The 20,064-nt window shown below is 39.8% G+C and overlaps 1 protein-coding gene across 12 annotated transcripts in view; it reads right to left on the reverse strand.

The window, feature by feature from the left end:
• The window catches only part of DICER1 (dicer 1, ribonuclease III), a 97,565-nt gene that overhangs the window by 13,325 nt on the left and 64,176 nt on the right, over window positions 1-20,064 (reverse strand). For all 12 annotated transcript variants that reach the window (XM_050954449.1, XM_050954442.1, XM_050954439.1 and 9 more), the window contains 9 exons: window positions 15,229-15,368; window positions 11,804-11,983; window positions 10,081-10,294; window positions 9,520-9,673; window positions 4,940-5,122; window positions 4,482-4,587; window positions 4,196-4,371; window positions 3,108-3,891; window positions 2,180-2,335 (listed from right to left, as the gene is read on the reverse strand). In XM_050954449.1, the coding sequence (XP_050810406.1) occupies window positions 2,180-2,335; window positions 3,108-3,891; window positions 4,196-4,371; window positions 4,482-4,587; window positions 4,940-5,122; window positions 9,520-9,673; window positions 10,081-10,294; window positions 11,804-11,983; window positions 15,229-15,368 (2,093 nt within the window). The remainder of the gene's footprint in view (window positions 1-2,179; window positions 2,336-3,107; window positions 3,892-4,195; window positions 4,372-4,481; window positions 4,588-4,939; window positions 5,123-9,519; window positions 9,674-10,080; window positions 10,295-11,803; window positions 11,984-15,228; window positions 15,369-20,064) is intronic.

Raw genomic sequence — 20,064 nt, forward strand, 5'->3', positions numbered from 1 at the left:
TCATTATACAGTCATTTGGAAGCCAAAAGGTAATTCTGATAATTTTTCTTTGTGCTAGACACCTCTTTTTCAGAAACTACTGCCTCAGGCTTCAAAACCCACACTTCTCAAACTTCAATTTATTTTAAATAAATTATAAACATTTTTTTCCTGTCACTATGTGTATTTCAAACCAAAGATCAAATACACTTAAATGTTCCTTTTATGCTTTTTCAAATTTAGTTATTTAATCAGACAACTAAACTACACCGCTACCCTGCTATAATGCTACCTGATATAACATGGGTTCGCATATAGCGCAGCAGCAGCAGGGCTCCGGCAGTGCTTTAAAGGGTCCGGGGCTCTGGCTGCTGCGGGGAGCCCAGGGCCCTTTAAATCACTGCTGCAGCCCTGCTGCCGCTACCCCAGGGCTGAGGCAGCTGGGCTCAGCCAGCGATTTAAAGGGTCCGGGCTCCCCACAGCAGCCGGAGCCTGGAGCTCTTTAAATCACCACTGCAGCCCTGCCGCCGCTACCCAGATATAACAGCGTTTCACCTATAAGACAGTAGGGATTTTTGGCTCCCCATGCCCGTGTTATATCGGGTACAGGTGTATTTGCATTTTTCATATATGGTTCGGCCAGGCCAAAAATCCCAGCATTGTCTACAATGTTTTAACAACAGTTATTCAAAGTATTATCAGAGTTCTAGTTAGCCCTCTCCCCAGAAAGAATGAAATTTATTCCTTGACAGTAAAACGACGATTTTACCACTTGGCAGCAATAAACATATCTTGTGAGATCACTGTCCAATATGAGTACTGGACTGAAATATATATATAAAATTTGTGACTGGCAAGGACATAAGCAGTTAAAGGGTTACAAAGAATAAATTTTTCCCCTAAGTAATTTATCAGCTGCAGCCTCAAATATGCCATTTTATGTTTAGAATAGTATAATAATAAATCCTTTTGAAATGAAACTTTGGCAGAATACAGAACTACAATAATCAGGTTTTAGTCTTCAATAAAGATGTAGTCAGACAGTACATCTGTTTAACAGTCCTCTTGTGTGCCCTCTGGTGGTTCTGTAGTCAGAGTATTGTATTGAGTCAAAAAAAATTTTTTTTTCTGAATATTTACCAGATTAAGTCATTAATGCCATATCATTAGTGATTTTTTTTTTATTATTTTTTAAAGCAAGAGCACCCATTTTTACTCTAACTTTCTGAGAGTTCATAGGATGAAACATGCAGGTATTACAATTCAAGTACAAAATGAAATCTGCAAAGTTTTTAATTGAGAGTTGCCATTCTGAGCCTGCTGGTGGGCACAATCTCACAGAAAAGTGAAATTCATCCCCTTGGCAGTATCGGGGCTTAACATTAGGGACCAAAGATCAGTTTACAGTCAGCTGTAACTCTGGTTTAGGATCAGCAGATGAACTGTACAACATGAGTTTAGAACTGCACTGTCTGAGAAACAAACAAAATATCTAAAAGTAGTCAAGATCTTTGTGTGTTCACTCTGGATAGGAGCTAAACAGATTCTTCATGCCTTCTGTTTGACACCACTGTAGAAAAGGAATCATCAATGTTTAACCATTAAAGATAAAATGCCATCTGGCAACAGTTAATTACTATTGACAACCTTCTCAAACCAACCATCCACTCCACTCAATCACACAACTAAGAAAATATTAGTTGTACTAGTTAGGGCACCTGGTAAAACAGGACAAAAACTAGCTCACAGACTCTGATGTGCTGCCCATTTTGCCAAAGATGGGCTCATTTTTCAGCAAAATGATGTTTAGCCACCAATAGTGTGCAGTACAGAAATGCTAGTCAAAAACATCATTTATACATATATTTCACAGTTTGCATGAGGGAAGAAACACTTCAAATTACGTGAGCTTCCACAAAAGTGTGCTGAGAATAATGGATATACACTCCTTTCTGAACCATGTTCAGTAATTTGTTTCACAAATTGCCCTTCCTAAGTTCTCCATCAGCATCTCTTTCCCCTACATTTTTCATAAATGATATAGATATTTTAAAGAAAAGTAGGAAATGAAGATGTAGGAAGCTACATTTTGCTGAGGCATTATAAAATGAGAGCTCATTTTCCCGTCCCTCCACTTTTGTGATATAATATTATATACAAAAAGATGTTTATGTCTTAACATATTTCAATGAGCACTTACCATTTCATCTTTCTCCCATTTGTCTGTGTTACTCTTGTCTTGGTTTACTATGTAACCAGGGGGGAGCCAGTTGACGGGTGGATCAAAAATAGATACCACCATACGACTAGGCAGCCCTTTCTTCTTCCCAAGACGATACAAGTTACAATTGCTGACCTTTAAGAAAAAAAACCGCTTATAAGTATCTACATGTACATGTATACAAAGGTATATGAGAATACAAATATAGTCAATTTTATATGCCTAAACAAATTCTTGGCCCTTTAAAATAAATGACAGCATGTTTTTAAAACAGTCATGCATTTCTTATTTAAAATAAAACACACACATAATAATTTACATACAGAGGTTCTCAGAGGTTATTATGCAGCCTTCCTAACATTGTACCTGTGACTGGCCAAATCCTGGCCTAAAAACAGAAGTAACTTTTTAATATTTATGTTTATAGTTTCTTGAGAAGTTAAAGCCTTATTTATAAATAAAATTATAACTTTCTGAATAACAGTAAACATTTACACAATACACATCCCATTATACAGTAGTATTCTTGATTACCACACCACCTTAACAAGTGTATCACAAGCCCATTGTTTAAATTAAAAAAAAAATTAACAGTTCTGAGGAGGAGTTTGTCCATAAATGTAGCTTTAATTACGATATAATCCAGATATTAATTCATTCTGATGGTATATCAAATGAATTATTTTAGTCATTTTAAAGGAGAGAGGACTGTATTGTATAATTGTATTCCTAACATGCATGCTAGCAAATTTATAACACAGAATGTAATTTTCTTTTAGACTGAAAATATCTGGTACATAAAAAAATATATTAACATATTACTTATTCAGTGTTCAAATATTTTATCTATAAATCATGTATTGTAGCCAATGTTTAACAAAATAGTGACAGATCATTAGCTACTCACTTTTTTACTTCTCATATATGAGAGGCGTCCCTCATGAGCATCTGGGTAAGTGCAAAACAAATATGTAGTGATGGCATGCTTTAAAAATGAATCACCAAGCATTTCGAGCCGCTCTAGATTAAATCCATCACTAGCATTTGAAAGAGTCAAAGCCTGAAGAATGAGACCAGGGTTTGGGCCAAGAGTTTTTGAGGAGTATCCACTGGAACAGTTCTTTTCAGAATCCATTCTGTCTTTTGAAAAATTAAGAGCTTCTGAAATATTGGTGGTCACTGTCGTTTTGGGGCTTTCATCTGAGGTAGATTTGTTAACATTTCCATCACGGTATTTATTACTCAGCAGAGTACATTCATTGCTGGGCATGGGCTGGTTCTCACTGTTGTATAAATTCTGAAGGGGATATGAGGTAGTTGGTTGTACAGGTATTTCCTGCCTGCAGTAATTCAGTTGATTTTCTTGGCAAAAGTCTCTATTAACTAAATCACAATTGCCATTGGCAAGATTTTTATTATAAGAAACACCATTAATTGCTGCAAGTTCTACCGATACATCAATTTGGAGTTTACTGGGTGACTCACTGAGCAGTGTTATGTAGTTCACAGACATTTGGTCATGATTTTCTGCAGAGGAGGCTCTAGTAGCACCTTGATGTGCAGCATTTTCAGGGACTACAATTGTGCTGTGCTTACAGTAATTTTCATTCTCTGCTAAAGAAGAGCTAGGAATAGAGATGAAGGACTTGCTGTCAATGGACTTTTTCCACCCAAAGTCCAGATTAGGATATCTGCAAAATAAATGTTGATTTTGATTAAAAAATATCTCAAAGCGAAGGCATGAGAAAACTCCTTATGATGTACATTTTTACATATTTTAAAAGTATGGCTTTTTTTTTTTTTAAAAAGAAAGAACAATCATAGTGGAGTTGGATACTACAATTTACAATCAAGTATTTTCTAGCTATAAGACCAACTGAAAAAATTATATAAGTCATATAAGCAGATCAATTTTGCACTGTTGCAGCATTTACAAATTTTCACTTAGTTGTTCAAGAAGATTTATTATACATATATGTGTGACACAGTAAATACCTGAAGTCTGCAGGAAGTGATTTAACCCCCACACCAGCATCAGTGGCTGTTTGGGCTCTCAGTTCCTCTGCTGTCAACAGGCAGTGCAGACGATAAAGTATGCTGGGGAGACACACTGCTTTTCTCCACAGTGATGCTGGAATAGGATGTATAGCACAGAGTTCTGGAACCAATATCTTTGAAGGAGGGAGAGAGTTTTACTTTTAAAAATAATCTCAAAAGTTCTTAAGTATGGTTAATTAAACAAGCTGAATTAAACAATTTAGAATGGAGAGCAGTTCATTACCTGCTTATTTTGCAGACTTTCCCACTTGGCTTTCCTCTTCTCAGCACTGCTTAGTGGAAGAGCTTTCCCCTTCTGGTTCAAATGGCGAGGAGTCAAAAGATTAAGTCTAAAAATATATTGTGAAGAGATTTCCTTTAATGCAAATATACAAAAAATTCTAATTAAATCGTGTTGAACTACGTTTTCAAATGATTTTGACCATCAACACACACAAAAAAACCAAAACAACAAAAAAAACCCTTATTTTCAGAAAGCATTTGCCCTCTGAAAATCAGGCCCTTTAATGATGACTCAAGTTGACTGCCCAAAAATTGACATCAAAATCTTTGAAAATAAGATTGTCAACTTTATCACACAGTTTACAGCAGAACTAAACGGTTCTTTATAAATGTTGCAAAACCGTAAGATATAAAACCCAAAGATTTAAACTAGGTTTATACTATTCAGAATCTCCTTACCTTGAAGACGTGTGGTCCACATCCAGCAGTGGCTGGTTGAGATTGGTCAGGTCAAGATTATATTTTGTTTTATAATATTCAGCAAAAGTTTCATATTCAGGGGAAGGAAATTTACTGAGTGGAGTAAGATCAGTGTATACATCAGCTACATAGAATCGATGAGGCTGATCAAAATTTCGATACCTAAACAAAATCAGATAGTTTGGAATGAAAAGCATTCTTTGAGCAAATTTTCTACCTAAGGCTCTGATTCTGCATTGTGGGGAGGCCTAGCTCAGTGGTTTGAGCATTGGCCTGCTAAACCCAGGGTTGTGACTTCGATCCTTCAGGGGGTCACTTAGGGATCTAGGGCAAAAAAATCTGGGGACTGGTACTGCTTTGAGAAGGGGTTGGACTACATGATCCCCTGAGGTCCTGTCCAACCCTGATATTCTATGATTCTAAGCTGTTATATAACTCAAGTAATTAGTTTTTTGTGCAGAAACTGAACAGATGTGCCAAATCAAAGACTATGGTGATGAGGAGTGCAGTATAAGAACTTGGGCCTGGTCTACACTACGCGTTTAAACCGATTTTAGCAGCGTTAACCCGATTTAACGCTGCACTCGTCCACACAACAAGGCCCTTTATATCGATATAAAGGGCTCTTTAAATCGGTTTCTGTACTCCTCCCCGACGAGAGGAGTAGCGCTGAAATCGGTAACCATAGGGTTAGTGTGGCCGCAAATCGACAGTATTGGCCTCCGGGTGGTATCCCACAGTGCACCACTGTGACCGGTCTGGAAAGCAATCTGAACTCGGATGCACTGGCCAGGTAAACAGGAAAAGCCCCGCGAACTTTTGAATTTCATTTCCTGTTTGCCCAGCGTGGAGCTCTGATCAGCACGGGAGGCGATGCAGTCCCAAATCCAAAAAGAGCTCCAGCATGGGCCGTACGGGAGATGCTGGATCTGATCGCTGTATGGGGAGACAAATCTGTTCTATCAGAGCTCCGTTACAGAAGACGAAATGTCAAAGCATTTGAAAAGAATCTCCAGGCTATGATACAGAGTCCACAGCACAGTGCTGTGTGACAAGTGTAACGGAAAGCCAAAGAATCAAATGGATGCTCATGGAGGATGGGAGCGGGGACTGAGGACTCCAGCTATCCCACAGTCCCCGCAGTCTCCAAAAAGCATTTGCATTCTTGGCTGAGCTCCCAATGCCTATAGGGTAAAACACATTGTCCGGGGTGTTTCAGGGTATATCTTGTCAATTTACTCCCCCTCCCCACCCCGTGAAAGAAAAGGGAAAAAAATCGTTTCTTGACTTTTTTCAATGTCACTCTATGTCTACTGCATGCTGCTGGTAGACACGGTGCTGGGGCACTGAACAGCAGCGTCCTCTCCCCTCCCCAGTGGCAGACGGTACAGTGCAGTAGGACTGGTAGCCGTCCTCGTCATCAGCCCGTGAGTGCTCCTGGCTGGCCTCAGGTGAGGTCGGCCGGGGGTGCCTGGGTAAAAATAGGAATGACTCCTGGTTATTCCCGGCAGATGGTACAGAACGGCTGGTAATCGTCCTTATCATAGCAACTGGGGGCTGAACTCCATCAGCCCTCCCCCCGCCCTTCATGTCTAAAGAAAAGATTCTGTACTGCTTGGACTATTATAGCAGCGGGATGCTGGGCTCCTCTCCCCCTGACCGTTTAATGTCCTGCCTGGACTATCATAGCAGCTGGAGGCTGCCTCCCCCTCATTTTATCTCACTAAAAAGCCAGTGTTTCTTATTCCTGCATTCTTTATTACTTCATCACACAAATGGGGGGACCTTGCAATGGTAGCGCAGAAGGGCTGGGGAGGAGGGAAGCAACGGTGGGGTTGTTGCACGGGCACCCCCTAGAATGGCATGCAGCTCATCATTTCTGTGGGATCTGACACGGAGCGGCTCAGCTCTCTGGTACACTGGTTCTCTAGTACACTTGCCCCATATTCTAGGCAGGACTGACTATTTTTAGATACAACATAAAAGAGGGAATGACCCCCGGGTCATTTTTGTCTTTGCGCCCCCGGCCGACCTCAGTGAAGGTCAGCCAGGAGCAACCATGACAGCAGCAGACGGTACAGAACAACTGATAACCGTCTCTGCTATCTTGCAAAGGCAAATGAATGCTGCTGTGCAGAGCTGCAGTATCGCCTCTGTCAGCGGCATCCAGTACACATACGGTGATAGTGACAAAAGGCAAAACGGGCTCCATGGCTGCCATGCTATGGCGTCTGCCAGGGCAATCCAGGGAAAAAGGGCGCGAAATGATTGTCTGCCGTTGCTTTCACGGAGGAAGGAATGAGTGACGACATTTACCCAGAATCACCCATGACACTGTTTTTGCACCATCATGCATTGGGATCTTAACCCAGAATTCCAATGGGCGGGGGAGACTGTGGGAACTATGGGATAGCTAGGTGATAGCTACCCACAGTGCAATGCTCCAGAAATCGACACTAGCCTCGGTACATGGACACACACCACCGAATTATTGGGCTTTGTGTGGCCGCGTGCACGCGACTTTATACAATCTGTTTTACAAAACTGGTTTATGGAAAATCGGAATAATCTTGTAGTGTAGTACCCTTATATACAAAAAAGTAGAAAAAAATTAATTACCCTATACATTATTTTCAGTGAAGAGATAGGAACCCAGAACACCTAATTTTAATAAAATTAAGTATAAATTTTAAAAGGGTTATGTATAATGAAATAAATATATACTTTAGACTGTCTGCTTCAATCTGAGTACTTATTTTACAAATGATAAATATTTTTGTTAACCAATATAGAAATTTAGTCCCAATATTTTTAATTTTTCAGAAGCTCTTAAATATGTTTAAACTTTTCTATAAAAAAAGTTGGTCCTATCACACAATTTTAGAATGATTAAATAAACGGATTTTTTTTGTTATTTCAAATAAATAAAAAAAATCCCTAAGACAAACCAAAAACAACACAAGCCAAATGCAAAATTAAAAAATCCCTTGAAGAAAGATGGGAGGATGTTTGTCCGATAGGGTAGGTGAATGTTCCACAGAAGCCAGAATGATACAAACTTATACCAATACTACACTTGGCACCTCAGCCTGGTTCTCAACCCATTTATGGTCTCTTCTGTCTTACAAAAGTAGAAAAAGTTTCAAATATCCATTTTCTAGCACTGGAATACTCCAGAGGTTTAGTACTGCCCTTTAAAGCAAGTATAAATGAGATGTTCACATGCCATTTTGCACAAATTGTGATAGCTAGCAAGATATATTCTTAACTATGAGATTTGCATATTTTTTTTGGCACTTTGGTCTTTGTTTCTGATATGTCTGTCATTTTCAATTCCTATCTGAGTAGACTTCTCTAAATGAAGTAAAATCTCTAATAATGTATTTAATCTTTTCAACCTTATTCCAAAGTTGCAACCAAGACTGTTACTTTCCATGACCATTTGATTTTTTATTTTTTTCAAAATTCTAGAAAACAGTGGATGCTTAAGTTAAAGCAGCCTTCAGGAAACTCATTTATCTTATCAGCCCTTGAATACTTACTATGTGTACTCTAATGATTCTGGGCACTGTACAAACACATAGTTAAGAGACATTCCCTTGCAGTCAAACAGGGGTATAACAAGGGTAACTGTGTTTATGTAGACTGAATACATGCACTCTTTGCAGGTTTTAAGAGGTTCTCTCTTTTAAGATACAAACAAATGAGACAGAATATTCAATTATGTCAGTAGTCCATGTTGTCCATCCCACCTTGCCTAGCCATTACCAGTTGGCAACAAATAATTCTCGCTAGGAGTGTAATTCAAGTCTCCCCATCCTGAACTCTTAAGTCTCCCACTGTTACTACTACCAATGTAGTTCCACTGGGGGGTAGCAACAGAGGGGGTGCTAATGAAGATCATCCACTGTGCTTTAACCACAATGGGGCAAATCCCCAGCTGGGATCAAATGTCATAGTTTCACTGAAGTCAATGCAACTATGATATTTATGCCAGTTTAGGACCTCCCCCATGCCATTAAGCCATTCTTAGATGACGCGTGGTTAAAATACTGGTGGTCCACTAGCAGCTTGTCTCCACCATCATTCCCATCACTGATACTGCTGATGGAGCTGCACTGAGAGGATCATTCTTCACTGTCTTTGGGACTGCTCTGGCAAGACTTCAGCATCAAGGAGATGTAACTAGAGACAGGATCACCACCAGTCTCCCCAATTTAAAATAGTTCTAGTAAACTAGCTGCTGGCAGAGTCACAGCTTTTGGTAGAATACTATGAAAGTTAGGTGGTGACTTGCACTGTTCTTTATGGGGATGTAACAGATTTTGTAGTGACCATACATTAAAATCCCAGTATTATATTTCTGTATGAATCATGCCACAAACTTGTCATCAAAATAACTCTATTATTAAATAATGTAATTTGTCATCAGGTTTATTATGTACGCTAAGTACAGGCAATTGCTTTGCTCCAATACATAAGTTACATCACTTATATGGCAAATATTTATACAGATACATTTTCTACTCACTAAATGTCATAGATGATACAATCCTCACCTTGGAATGATAACTGCATCCTGGTAATCTTCTAATTTGAAAATAAATGGAGTTTCTTTTGTGTACTTTGTACTGGGAATGCCTGTACGTGCTTCAGATTTTTCAATATCTTCCATGAACTTAAAGTCAATGTCCAAAGTGCTGGAGTCATCAACTTAAAAAGAAGAGACATATTTCATTTATTCTGTTTATTCTGGAAGCTACATTATTTTTAACTTGCAAAGACTATTTGCTGTCAATATACTCTTTGCCTCCCCTCTTCCCTAAAATCTTGAGGGAAACCTTGCACTTATAACAGCACATCTAGATAGTTTCAGATTCTTCCTGGTTCACCTGAAAACATACTGTTAAAAGATGATTTGTGCTAATTTCAAGCACACTTAGAATTTCAAAGAAGTGGGGAAAGGTAACAGAAACCAACCTGCATACTACTATATTTCTGCTGTTACTATATTAAATGATATATGAAATATGATAACTCTGAAGGCTGACAAAATACTAAAGTAACTAGTTTGTTATAATGTAAACTACAGGGAATGTTTAAAGAAACTCAATCCTTACCAACATTAAGAGGTAGAACACAATAGGCTGAATCAGCTTCTGTAGGTCTGAACTCTAGTGCAGGTTTCTCAAGCCGAAGAATATGAGAGAAAATGTACTGGTGAAGTCTTGTGATCAGCTCAAGCATTTGTAAAGACAACATAAAACCAGACTTCTTTAGCTCAATAGATATAGTAACCTCTCCAGAACGTGTGTACACAGGAAAGTGAGGAATCTAAGTACATAAAGAGAAAACAAAAAATAACAAAAAGTATATACTGAAAGATGTCTTAGAAAATACCATACATACTTCTTCCAGAATAGGATTGCCCCTATAGCACAGTGATTAATGTTTTTGTCAGGATTTAGGTATTAATGAACATTAATTTACACATACATAAACGCCAGTGGAAGCCATCATTTTGACACAGTTTCACTGTTCAGAAAAGTTTAAGTTCTCTCTGACCTAGAAAATGACCCTTTTTTAGAGAGCAGGGACTACCTGATAAAAGTTTCCTTTTTAAACTTTGGCTTCTCTCTAGAGTTTTTCTTAATTGCCCTGCATTTTCTTACCAATAACAAGGGCAGTGCTATCCTCAGGTCTTCACTGAGGATTTCTTTCTCTCCTGTGAAGAGAGACTAGGTGAAGGACATTTTCTTTTGGATTTGATACTTAACTGTTTCTTTCAGGATTGATCAGAATCTGAATAAAAAACAATGCAATCGTCCCTTTCCTTGTGTTACTGAGAACTAGCATGAAGGATTTTACTTGTTTCTCAACTTGTCAGCCAATTTTATAGGAGGCAGGTGTGGAGAACGATTGCTAGAAACGGGTCGGTGGGGTAACGCTGTGCATGAGCAGATTCACTAGTGCTTGCTCTTTGTGTAATTGGAATTACATAGTTTCCTAGAGGCTGACTGATAAGATTCTGTGCTCAGAAGGGCATAGAAATATAAACGAGTGGCCCAAAGGGTCTGAACCTCATTGGGGGAGGAGTGTGCTGAGAAAGAAGATGTGTAATGGGACTTCTGTCCCTATAAAACACAAAATCTATGGGATGATTTATGGGGAGGGAGAGGTTATTACCTTTACCAATAGTCAGATGCAGACTTCTGGGAGTGAGGGAGCTGATGAATGTGGGACAGGCACCCCAGGAATGCAAGGTGGACACTACAGTGAGGGAGCAGCAGAGCTCTAAAAGTGTCCATTACCCCTGCACTGTGATCCCACAGAGGCCTGCTGCTATAGAGGTGCTGATGGAGCTGCAGAGTGCTGGTGTTACTGCTGAGTGCAGGGCCAAGGTTGGTATTGTGTGGATAAGCCCTCTGAACAGGTAACAGAACATGATTTGTTCTGAGCACAACATAAGCACAGAACCCCTATCAATGGATGATTAGGAAAAAAACAGAAAGAGGTATATTTCCTCAGCCTGTGCTTAGCCTTATTTCCCATGTTCAGCTCAGATGAGGCTAGTCAGAAATGTCCTACCTTAGGAGAAGAATTTGGCACTCTCAATTAGAGCATATAAAATTACAATGAGAAATGTTTGATAGGAAGAAGTTAAACTGTGGAAATAACTATATACAATACTCTATGATAACTGGAGATCCAGTTTTCAAGACTGATCCAGGAAGGCAGAACTGACATGTGCGCTCTGGTCTCTGGCCTGCCTCAGTGCTTTGAGTCATGAATAGTAGTAGGATTGTCAGGCACAGACGGGTAAGAGAAAGTCAGATTAATTACCTGAGGTATAGGTTTAGCTGTCAGTATTCCAAAGCATCGTGTTGTATCCTCAGGAGGATACAGCTTTCGCCTCCTAAAGTTGAGCTCGTCAGGCAAAGGGGTAGTTAACACCATTCCTATTACATACAGGTAACAGGGATGATCAGGTTTGGGGTAACTCTCTCTCAAACATTCTGGAATCTACAATCAAAGAGAGAAAAATACATTAATATGACTATTCAGCAATGTTCACTTGAATTCTCATTCCTAGAACAAATATTTCATAAGATCTATGAGACTGGTATGAAACAAAATTATAATACTTTATTAGAACCTTTGGAGATATGTTTCGAAAAGGCAGAATAAGAAAATTCACCCAAACTAACCTGAATTCCCGTCCCATCCACCCCCCCCCCTTTTTTTTTTTTTTTTTTTTTTTAACAACAAGACCCATTATAACTGGTCTTCAGCCTACTTGCAGGTTTGGGTCAAAACCAGACTTCACAGTCATTAGTCAGCAGGAGAATGCCTCATGCCCAAAAATTCCTGCTAGCTGAGACAAGTATTACTTTCCTAAATTAACAATTGTGTTCTACATTGAAAAACAAAAGTCTCCCCTACTGCAGAGCACCAGAATAATCTTTTCTATGAATAAAATGAAAGCTTTGAATGCCATTTTCCATATCTATCCATCTCTGGATGAGCCCTTTGTGTCCATGCTCTATGGACCTTATTTCTCAAATAAAGGCAGCTTTTATATAAAGGTAGGATAAGTCTTCCCATTCTTCATTCTGCTAAGATTCAAAGACCCATTGCATTAGGATTCTCTCAGTAGTACGCCTCCAAAATGAGAAGCAAGTTCACGCTTTACTTATGTACACCAAAAAATGAGGGAAACTATATTTACGCCCCATCTTTCCTTGGCTGTGGCACTGGCCACAGAATTCTTCTGCCTAAAATGGCTGAAGTTTGGATGACCAATCTGTGGATTTCAGTGAACATATGCATTTATGGTGACTATGCGACTGCCTTCCAGCTCTCCTTGTAGAAACAATATAACTTCTCTTCTCCTGTGCTCATCATTACTCTTAAGAAATGGGATTTGATATTTGATATATGAGTAAGGTTTACTGTTTTGTAGGAGTGAAAAATGATCCATCTGGATTAATTAAAAAAACTAGGTGTTTCAGATACCCTCCTGGCTTTTCCATAAAAAATGCTGAGTGCTTCTTGTAGATCTGAAGTGTGCTAAAGTTTCTTTTCCAGACGTAAAGAGTTGGGACAAAAACATGCGAAAAACTCTTGATTTCTATGAAAAAAAACAAAACAAGAGTTTTCTTTTTGCCAGTTTGAAAAATCATCTCAGAATGACAGGTATTTTACTGAGCCTTTTGAGCATAAACCATATTGCAAAAAGTCACCTTGTTGAGGTAACAGATACTGGGAAGGACACTCTGATGGAAACGAAATATGACAATACCTCTTCCAGTGGTTCAAACTGATGAGTTCTTAGTGCTGTAAAAAATAAGTTTTCCCCATTTACCCTGGATTGTTCAATCGACTGCTTCTGAAGAGGTCCTCTCTTTTGTTGTACTTCTGGGACTGAAAATTTCATGTTATCTATATTCCTTTCTATAATATCTGACTAGGGCCAAGTTTTCCCTAGACTTTTCCGATGTCTGTGGCTACCTTATCCATTGGTTTCCAAAAAGCTTCCCACTGGAGTGTGTGGGAATTGCCAGAAGCTGATTTACCTGGACAAATATTCTCTACGGTTGATGCTACATATGCCTACATGATACTGTATTGTATCCCACTGCTCTAGGTGAGAGCAACAGAATATCCCTAGATGTGACTGAAGGCTGCTGATAAAGAATTTCTCCAGAAAGATGACACAAAACTTCTCTTGCGAAGTACACAGAGGTTGTGGATGTCCACAGTCACCTTGCAACTCCTTCTGATTAAGGAGTCCACTCTCCCATCCATGATGTCTTTCTGGTAGAAAAATCTCCCTCAGCTGGGATCACCAAGTCCTTGATGGAAAGGAGTGAGATACATGTGTGCACCAAGTCTATTTCTGGGACAGACACCAGGTTGGATCTGGACTGGTGCATATGGTAGAACCTTCGGGTTGCCTTTCCAGTCTCTTGCCTCCATTTTTAATTGAGGATGCCATGGCCCTCCTGAGCAGCTACAAAATACACTGGTTGAAAGGATATATCCTGTACTACTAATTATCACGCCTCTGGAAGGAATTTCAGGGAATGAGGCCGCCTTCTGTTACCATTGACTGACGGGGCTGGTTCTACATCCATGGAAGCAAGCTGAAGACCCATCATAATGAACCTTTGGAACTTTCCACGATGAGGAATAAAGAATGCAGCTTATAACAAACCTGTCAAAGTGACAGATCAACTCTGCACTAGTTGTCCTATTATATATTATGTTAAACAAATCTAATGGACGAATACTCCTGTGAAGTGATAAACATGTTTATGAAATAGCATGACTTATACCAACACTGTGCCGTAATAAATCTCTATTTGAAACAAGCAATCTCTACCAACTTATGGTTCAAACCAAAAGAACTTGATGTTCCACGTTCAATGGTAAAACTTCAAATCAAAAGTAAATATCTGAAATTAATAAAAAGCAGCAAGTTCTGCCTCTGGAAAATGTCCACAAGTCAAAATTACCCACAGCATTACAACAGTCTGAGTCATATGACTTCATTTCACAGACTTTAGAAAAAGAAATTCTTTACTTTCTATACTTTGACATATTGAACTGGATGCTGAAGTTTTACAAACTTCTTCTGACACTTGTTAGTTTCTTTGGGACAAGTTTTCCACTCAATTACATTAGTGAAACTTCACTAACTTCAACAGAATTGCACTGGTACAACAGAATTTGGTCCATGATTTTCAAGACTCCAGCAGGGATAGAGAGCTATCTTTGTGATGTACAGAAGAAAAACTGTCTGGATATGACAACTAGACAATTTTTTTTCAATATAAGAAAAGAAACTTCATCCAAAACTTCACAATTTCCTTTTGTTTCTTTCCACCAGCTTTGAAAGCTATAATATACATAGTAATTATACATGGGATAAAATGCAACTAGCTAATTTTTTTAAACAAAAAATTGCTAGCTAGCATGCAAAATACTTTTCATTCCTCTGAACAAATTTACCTTGACAGCTAGTACCTACCCTCTTTTCTCTAAGAGAGAGACAGACATGCAGCTAGAAGTCAGTAGTACACATTTTTTAATGTAAAGACCATCCTGCTAAAAAGTTTGAAACACACCTTAAAATAAAACCTTCATTTGAAAAACACTTCTTTGTCAGACAAGTTAGAGACTTAAACTTAGAAAGCTTGTCTTATTTCTAGTCTATAACAGAATCTATTAAATCTTAGATGTGGACAGCAATGAATGATACTAACAGCTTTAGGGTAGCATTGCCTTCGTTTTGTAGATCCTGGTCTTCCTGGAACACTGGTTTCTTCTTCATCATGTAAATCAAGTTCCTCCTCATACTTAACCGTTTCTTTTCCAACCGGCATCAAGTGATCATCCAGTTCACCTAATTTTATTAATGAGTTACAGGTGAATAGTAGTATGAATAATCACATTCCAATTTTTCAAATATTATGGATTAGCTGTGTTCATTCAATAAAATAACTAGCATCTTGCAGGTTAGATGGAATTGAGGGTATGTCTACACTGCAATAAAAAATCTGCAGCTGGCCCATGCCGGCTCACTCAGGCTCACAGGGCTTGGGCTAAGAGGCTGTTTAACTGTGGTGTAAATGTTAGGGTTCAGACTAGAGCTCATGCTGTAATACCCAGCGAGGTGGGAAGGTCCCAGACCTCAGGCTGCAGCTCAAGCCTGAACATCTACACTGCCATTAAACAGCCCAAGCCCCGCAAACCCGAGTCAGCTGGCACGGGCCACCCACCGGTGTCTGATTAAAGTGTAAACATACCCTTAGAGGCTACATAATATTTAGGTGGCCTCATTAAATAGTAGTGAGAACATGCTATTCATGATACCGTGTACACATTAACTTCTTACCAGTTAAAGTTGCTAATTTGTTCTGAGTAAAAATAATACCGATGCAGAATTCTAGATTTCCAAAGTACATTTAAAATAAAAAAAATTAAATATTCTCCCTGTACTGAAGTTGTCACAGAAAAATAAACTTCCCACACCAATTAAAGGAAGCCTGGGACTGAGTTACTTGATTGGACTAATTTGCACACAGTAATGTCAACTACCCAGGATTTCTTACTCCCTTTTCTTTGGATATGTACAGACTTTCTGTATTGGTTTAGAGCACCTCTAGCAATATTCTACAGGATAGTGTTGTTGTTTTTTTTTAAACCAATAGAAAAATGTACTTATGACATATTTACTAGCAGAGATACAGCTGAAGTCAGCATTAGATTTTCATTTTTTGACCATGTTCTATGGCTCAGAGAAAATCTGCTTTGCCCTCTTTAGAAACGGAGATTACTTTTAACTGGAAGTTCTTCGAGATGTGTGGTCCCTGACTGTATTCCACATGTGGATACACATGCACATCATGAGACCGAGACCAGAAAAATCTTGCAAATAGTGTCTACTGGTCCATGCCTGCGCCCTGGTTTCCCCTGTGCTCTACACTGGGGATATAAGTAGAAGTGCGGACTAAGCACACAAATGGGAGGACTATAAGGCCCAATATTTTTTCCTAAGCCATTTAAGAATCAAAATTAGAGGAAGTTAAAACTAAAACTGCCTAGTGAACCATCAGTTCCCAGAAAGTTCATTCATTTTCCCCGGGTATTTAAATTTCCAACAAACATAGATAACTATTAAAAAACGCCTCTCCAGTTTTTTCTCTACCATAAATTCAGTTGTAATTCAAAGCCGGGGGGAAGGAGGGTATGGAGTGGAATACAGATAGGAACACGTCTTGTAGAACTTCCAGTTACAGGTTAAGTAATTTCCATTTCTTTTTTGTGTGCTGGTCCCTATGTGTATTCCACACGATTGCTGACAAACAGTATTCAAAGAGGAGGAGGATGCGAGGATGCAGGCAATATATATGCTTGCCAGACTGCAGCTCCAAAGGCTATGTCAGCAGAAGAATCTTGGGCCAATATATAATGTTTTGCGAAAGCGTTGCTGGAACTCCAGGTTGCCACCTTAAATGTCCAGTAGAGAGTCTTCTCTGAGAGAGGCTACTTAGGCTTTCTGTGCTCTAGTGGAATAGATGCGTTTGTTAAAAAAAAGAAAAAAAATCCATGCAAGGTATGGCTGTACTGCATTTAGAGACTCATGGCTAGCCTGTGCCAGCTGACTAAGGCTCACAGGGCAGTTTAATTGTGGAATAGACATTTGGGCTCAGGCTACCTCTCACCTTGAAGGGTTCTATAGCTCAGGCTCTAGCCTGAGCCTAGAAGCCTACGCTGCAATTAAACAGCCCCTTATCTTGAGGCCCATGAGCCGAGTCAGCTAGCATGGGCCAGGTGTGGGTTTTTAATTACAGTGTAGACGTACCACTAGAGTCTCTGAGAAGATACAGCAGAAAAAGCATGAGGTCAAGCAACAACAACGAACAGTCTAGGAGATTTCCTAAAAGGTTTCATTCTTTGGATATAGAACACCAGTACTCATCTGAGCTCAAGTGAAAGAAGTCTCCTGTCTTTTCTCGTGGCGTGAGACTTTGGGAAGAATACTGGTAAGTGAATCTATTAGTTTATGTAGAATTCAGATGAAGAAGAGAGGATACTGTATCTTTGTGAAATGTAGTGTAGAGTGGGTCAGCCATAAGATCCCCCAGCTCATTCGCCCTTCTGACCAACATAATGGCAACCAGGAAGGCGACCGTCCTTGATAGGTAGGACATTAAGCAGATGGGCAACGGTTCTACAGGTGGCCCGGTAACTGTTGAAAGTACAAGACTGATGTTCGACTGTGGCACTGGCTTCATTACTGGTGGATCTGTCCTGGTCAAACCCTTTAGGAATCTGGTTGATACCAAATGAGTAAAGAGTAGTTATCAATCAGAGGATGGCATGCACTGATGCTGCTAGGTGAGGCCACAGCAAGCTAACATAGAGACTGGATGTCTTAAAATAGCAGGAATACCCGCTGACTCTGATAATACTGAATCTGTTGTGCCTAGATATAGAAATGCCTATCTGTGGCTAGGTAACATCTTCTGATAGAATCTTTTCTGCTATTATTCAGAATAGTTCAACTGCCAAATATGAATGCTTTGGGTTTGAAAACTATCCAAATACCAAGCTGTGAAATGAAGAGAATCTGGGTTGGGATGCCTGACCTTGCTGCCTTCTTGAGTTAGAAGGTCTTCCTTTATCCAGAAATGGTAGGATTGTATAAATGGAAGGAATGCATTGCAGGCCCACCTGACTGCTCTTAGTTCTAGGAGGTTGATATGCATACTGGCTTTCCGAGGTGTCCATGCACAGGGATCCCCAGCTCACAAGGGATGTGAATGTGATTATTGTCATGTTGGCTATGGGAGCTAGGAAATAGACTCCAACATATACATGTCCCAAGTTCATCCACCAGATGAGTGAATCTCTGACCATGACAGCGATTGTCACTACAGAGTTCACGGTGTGCCTGACTGATGTATATGCTGACAGGAGCCAGATAATTATCTGACATGTAGATAATGGAGATACCTGATGAAAGGCATTACATAGGTATAGCAGCCTATTTGGCCTAACACAGAAAGACAGAACCGGACCATTCAACATCTGAGAGTGACTTGGTTTATTAGACTGCTCATGGCATGGAATTGTCCACAGGAAAGTAGGCCCTTGGTGTAGTTAAGTCCAGTTGCTCTGCATGGAATCAGGACAGATTTTTTTAATGTAGATTGCCAATAATGCCAAAAAACAGGAGTAATGACGAGATTGCCAACAGAGCTCTTAGGCATTATCTACTTGTTCGAAGCTAGTCATCCAAGTACAGGAAGATGGTGTAGCTGTTTCATCTCATCTGTGCTCCCACCATTGAAAAGACCTTTGTAAAGACCCTGGGTGCTGTTGCCAGATTGTGCAGGAGTTCCCTGTACTCATAGTGTTCCTGAGCTACCAGAAATATGAGGAACCTTCTGCGGGATAGGTGGATGTTCACATGAAAGCAAACATCTTGTACGTGGACAGCTGCGAACATGTGTCTTTTTCCAGGGAAGGAGTTACTGACGCCAATGTAACCAGTGGCAGAATTTTAATGTGTAAATAAAGGTATTTAGCTGATGTAGGTCAAGAATCCCTCCAGCCTCCCTTTTTATTAGGAAATAGGAAACAGTTGGAATAGAACCCTTTCCCTTGATGCTGAGGTGGCACTCACTCTATAGGTTAGCTGGTGGCTGAGGTTGGGTAGCTATCACTGATATGGAGAAGACTGTGTAACTTGATTTCTGTAACTTGTTGCACAGTTTTGTAGGGTCATCGGTGAAAAAAAGGCTAAGGAAAAAGGCCTTGTCCTATATGATCATTTATGAAGTTTCCTCTCCAGGCCCAGAGAATTAATGCCTCGCGAGCAGTGGGTTGGCCTGCAGTTTTTTAACAAGTGCAAAGACTTGTCTGTCTTCTCGTTAAAGAGCTCAGTTTCATTACAAGGCAACTCCTTGGTGGTGTTCTGAATCTCTCTTGGGAACCCTGAAGAGTGGCGCCATGACTCCTGGCACATTACTATTGTGGGTGCCATAGATCTTGATGTGGTATCAGCTGCTTCCACTGCAGCTTACAGTGAGGTTTTGCCACAAGTCTACCTTCCTCAAAAAGGGTCTGGAATTGAGTCCTCTCCTCCTGGAGGAGTTTTCTCTTTGAACTCCAGTAACATTGCATAGTTCATAAGAGGACCTGGTAGTTAGAAATTCTCAACTGAAGGCTGATGGATGTGAATACCTTCCTTCTCTGAAGGTCAAGGTGTTGAGCTCCCTTGTAAGTATGGGTAGTTCCTGGGAGTCGCTGCCTGGATCTTCCCATGGCTGCTTGCACTACTAGGGAGTTAAGGGTAGAGCTGGTGAACAAGAATTCTTCATCTTAGGAGTAGGGGTACAAGTTGTCAGTGTACACCATACCACTTTAGCTGGCCTCCATAATTGCCTTATTTACAGGGATGCTACCCAATTGGATCCAGTCAGCTGCCAGATGTTCAAGAGTTTGTGCTGCATATCTTGAACTTCCTCTAATGGAATCTGAAGCTCTGCTGCCAACATCTGCAACAGTGCTTGGTATTGCCTAGGGTCACT

Source organism: Gopherus flavomarginatus, chromosome 5 (assembly GCF_025201925.1).
Source record: "Gopherus flavomarginatus isolate rGopFla2 chromosome 5, rGopFla2.mat.asm, whole genome shotgun sequence".
Lineage (NCBI taxonomy): Eukaryota > Metazoa > Chordata > Testudines > Testudinidae > Gopherus > Gopherus flavomarginatus.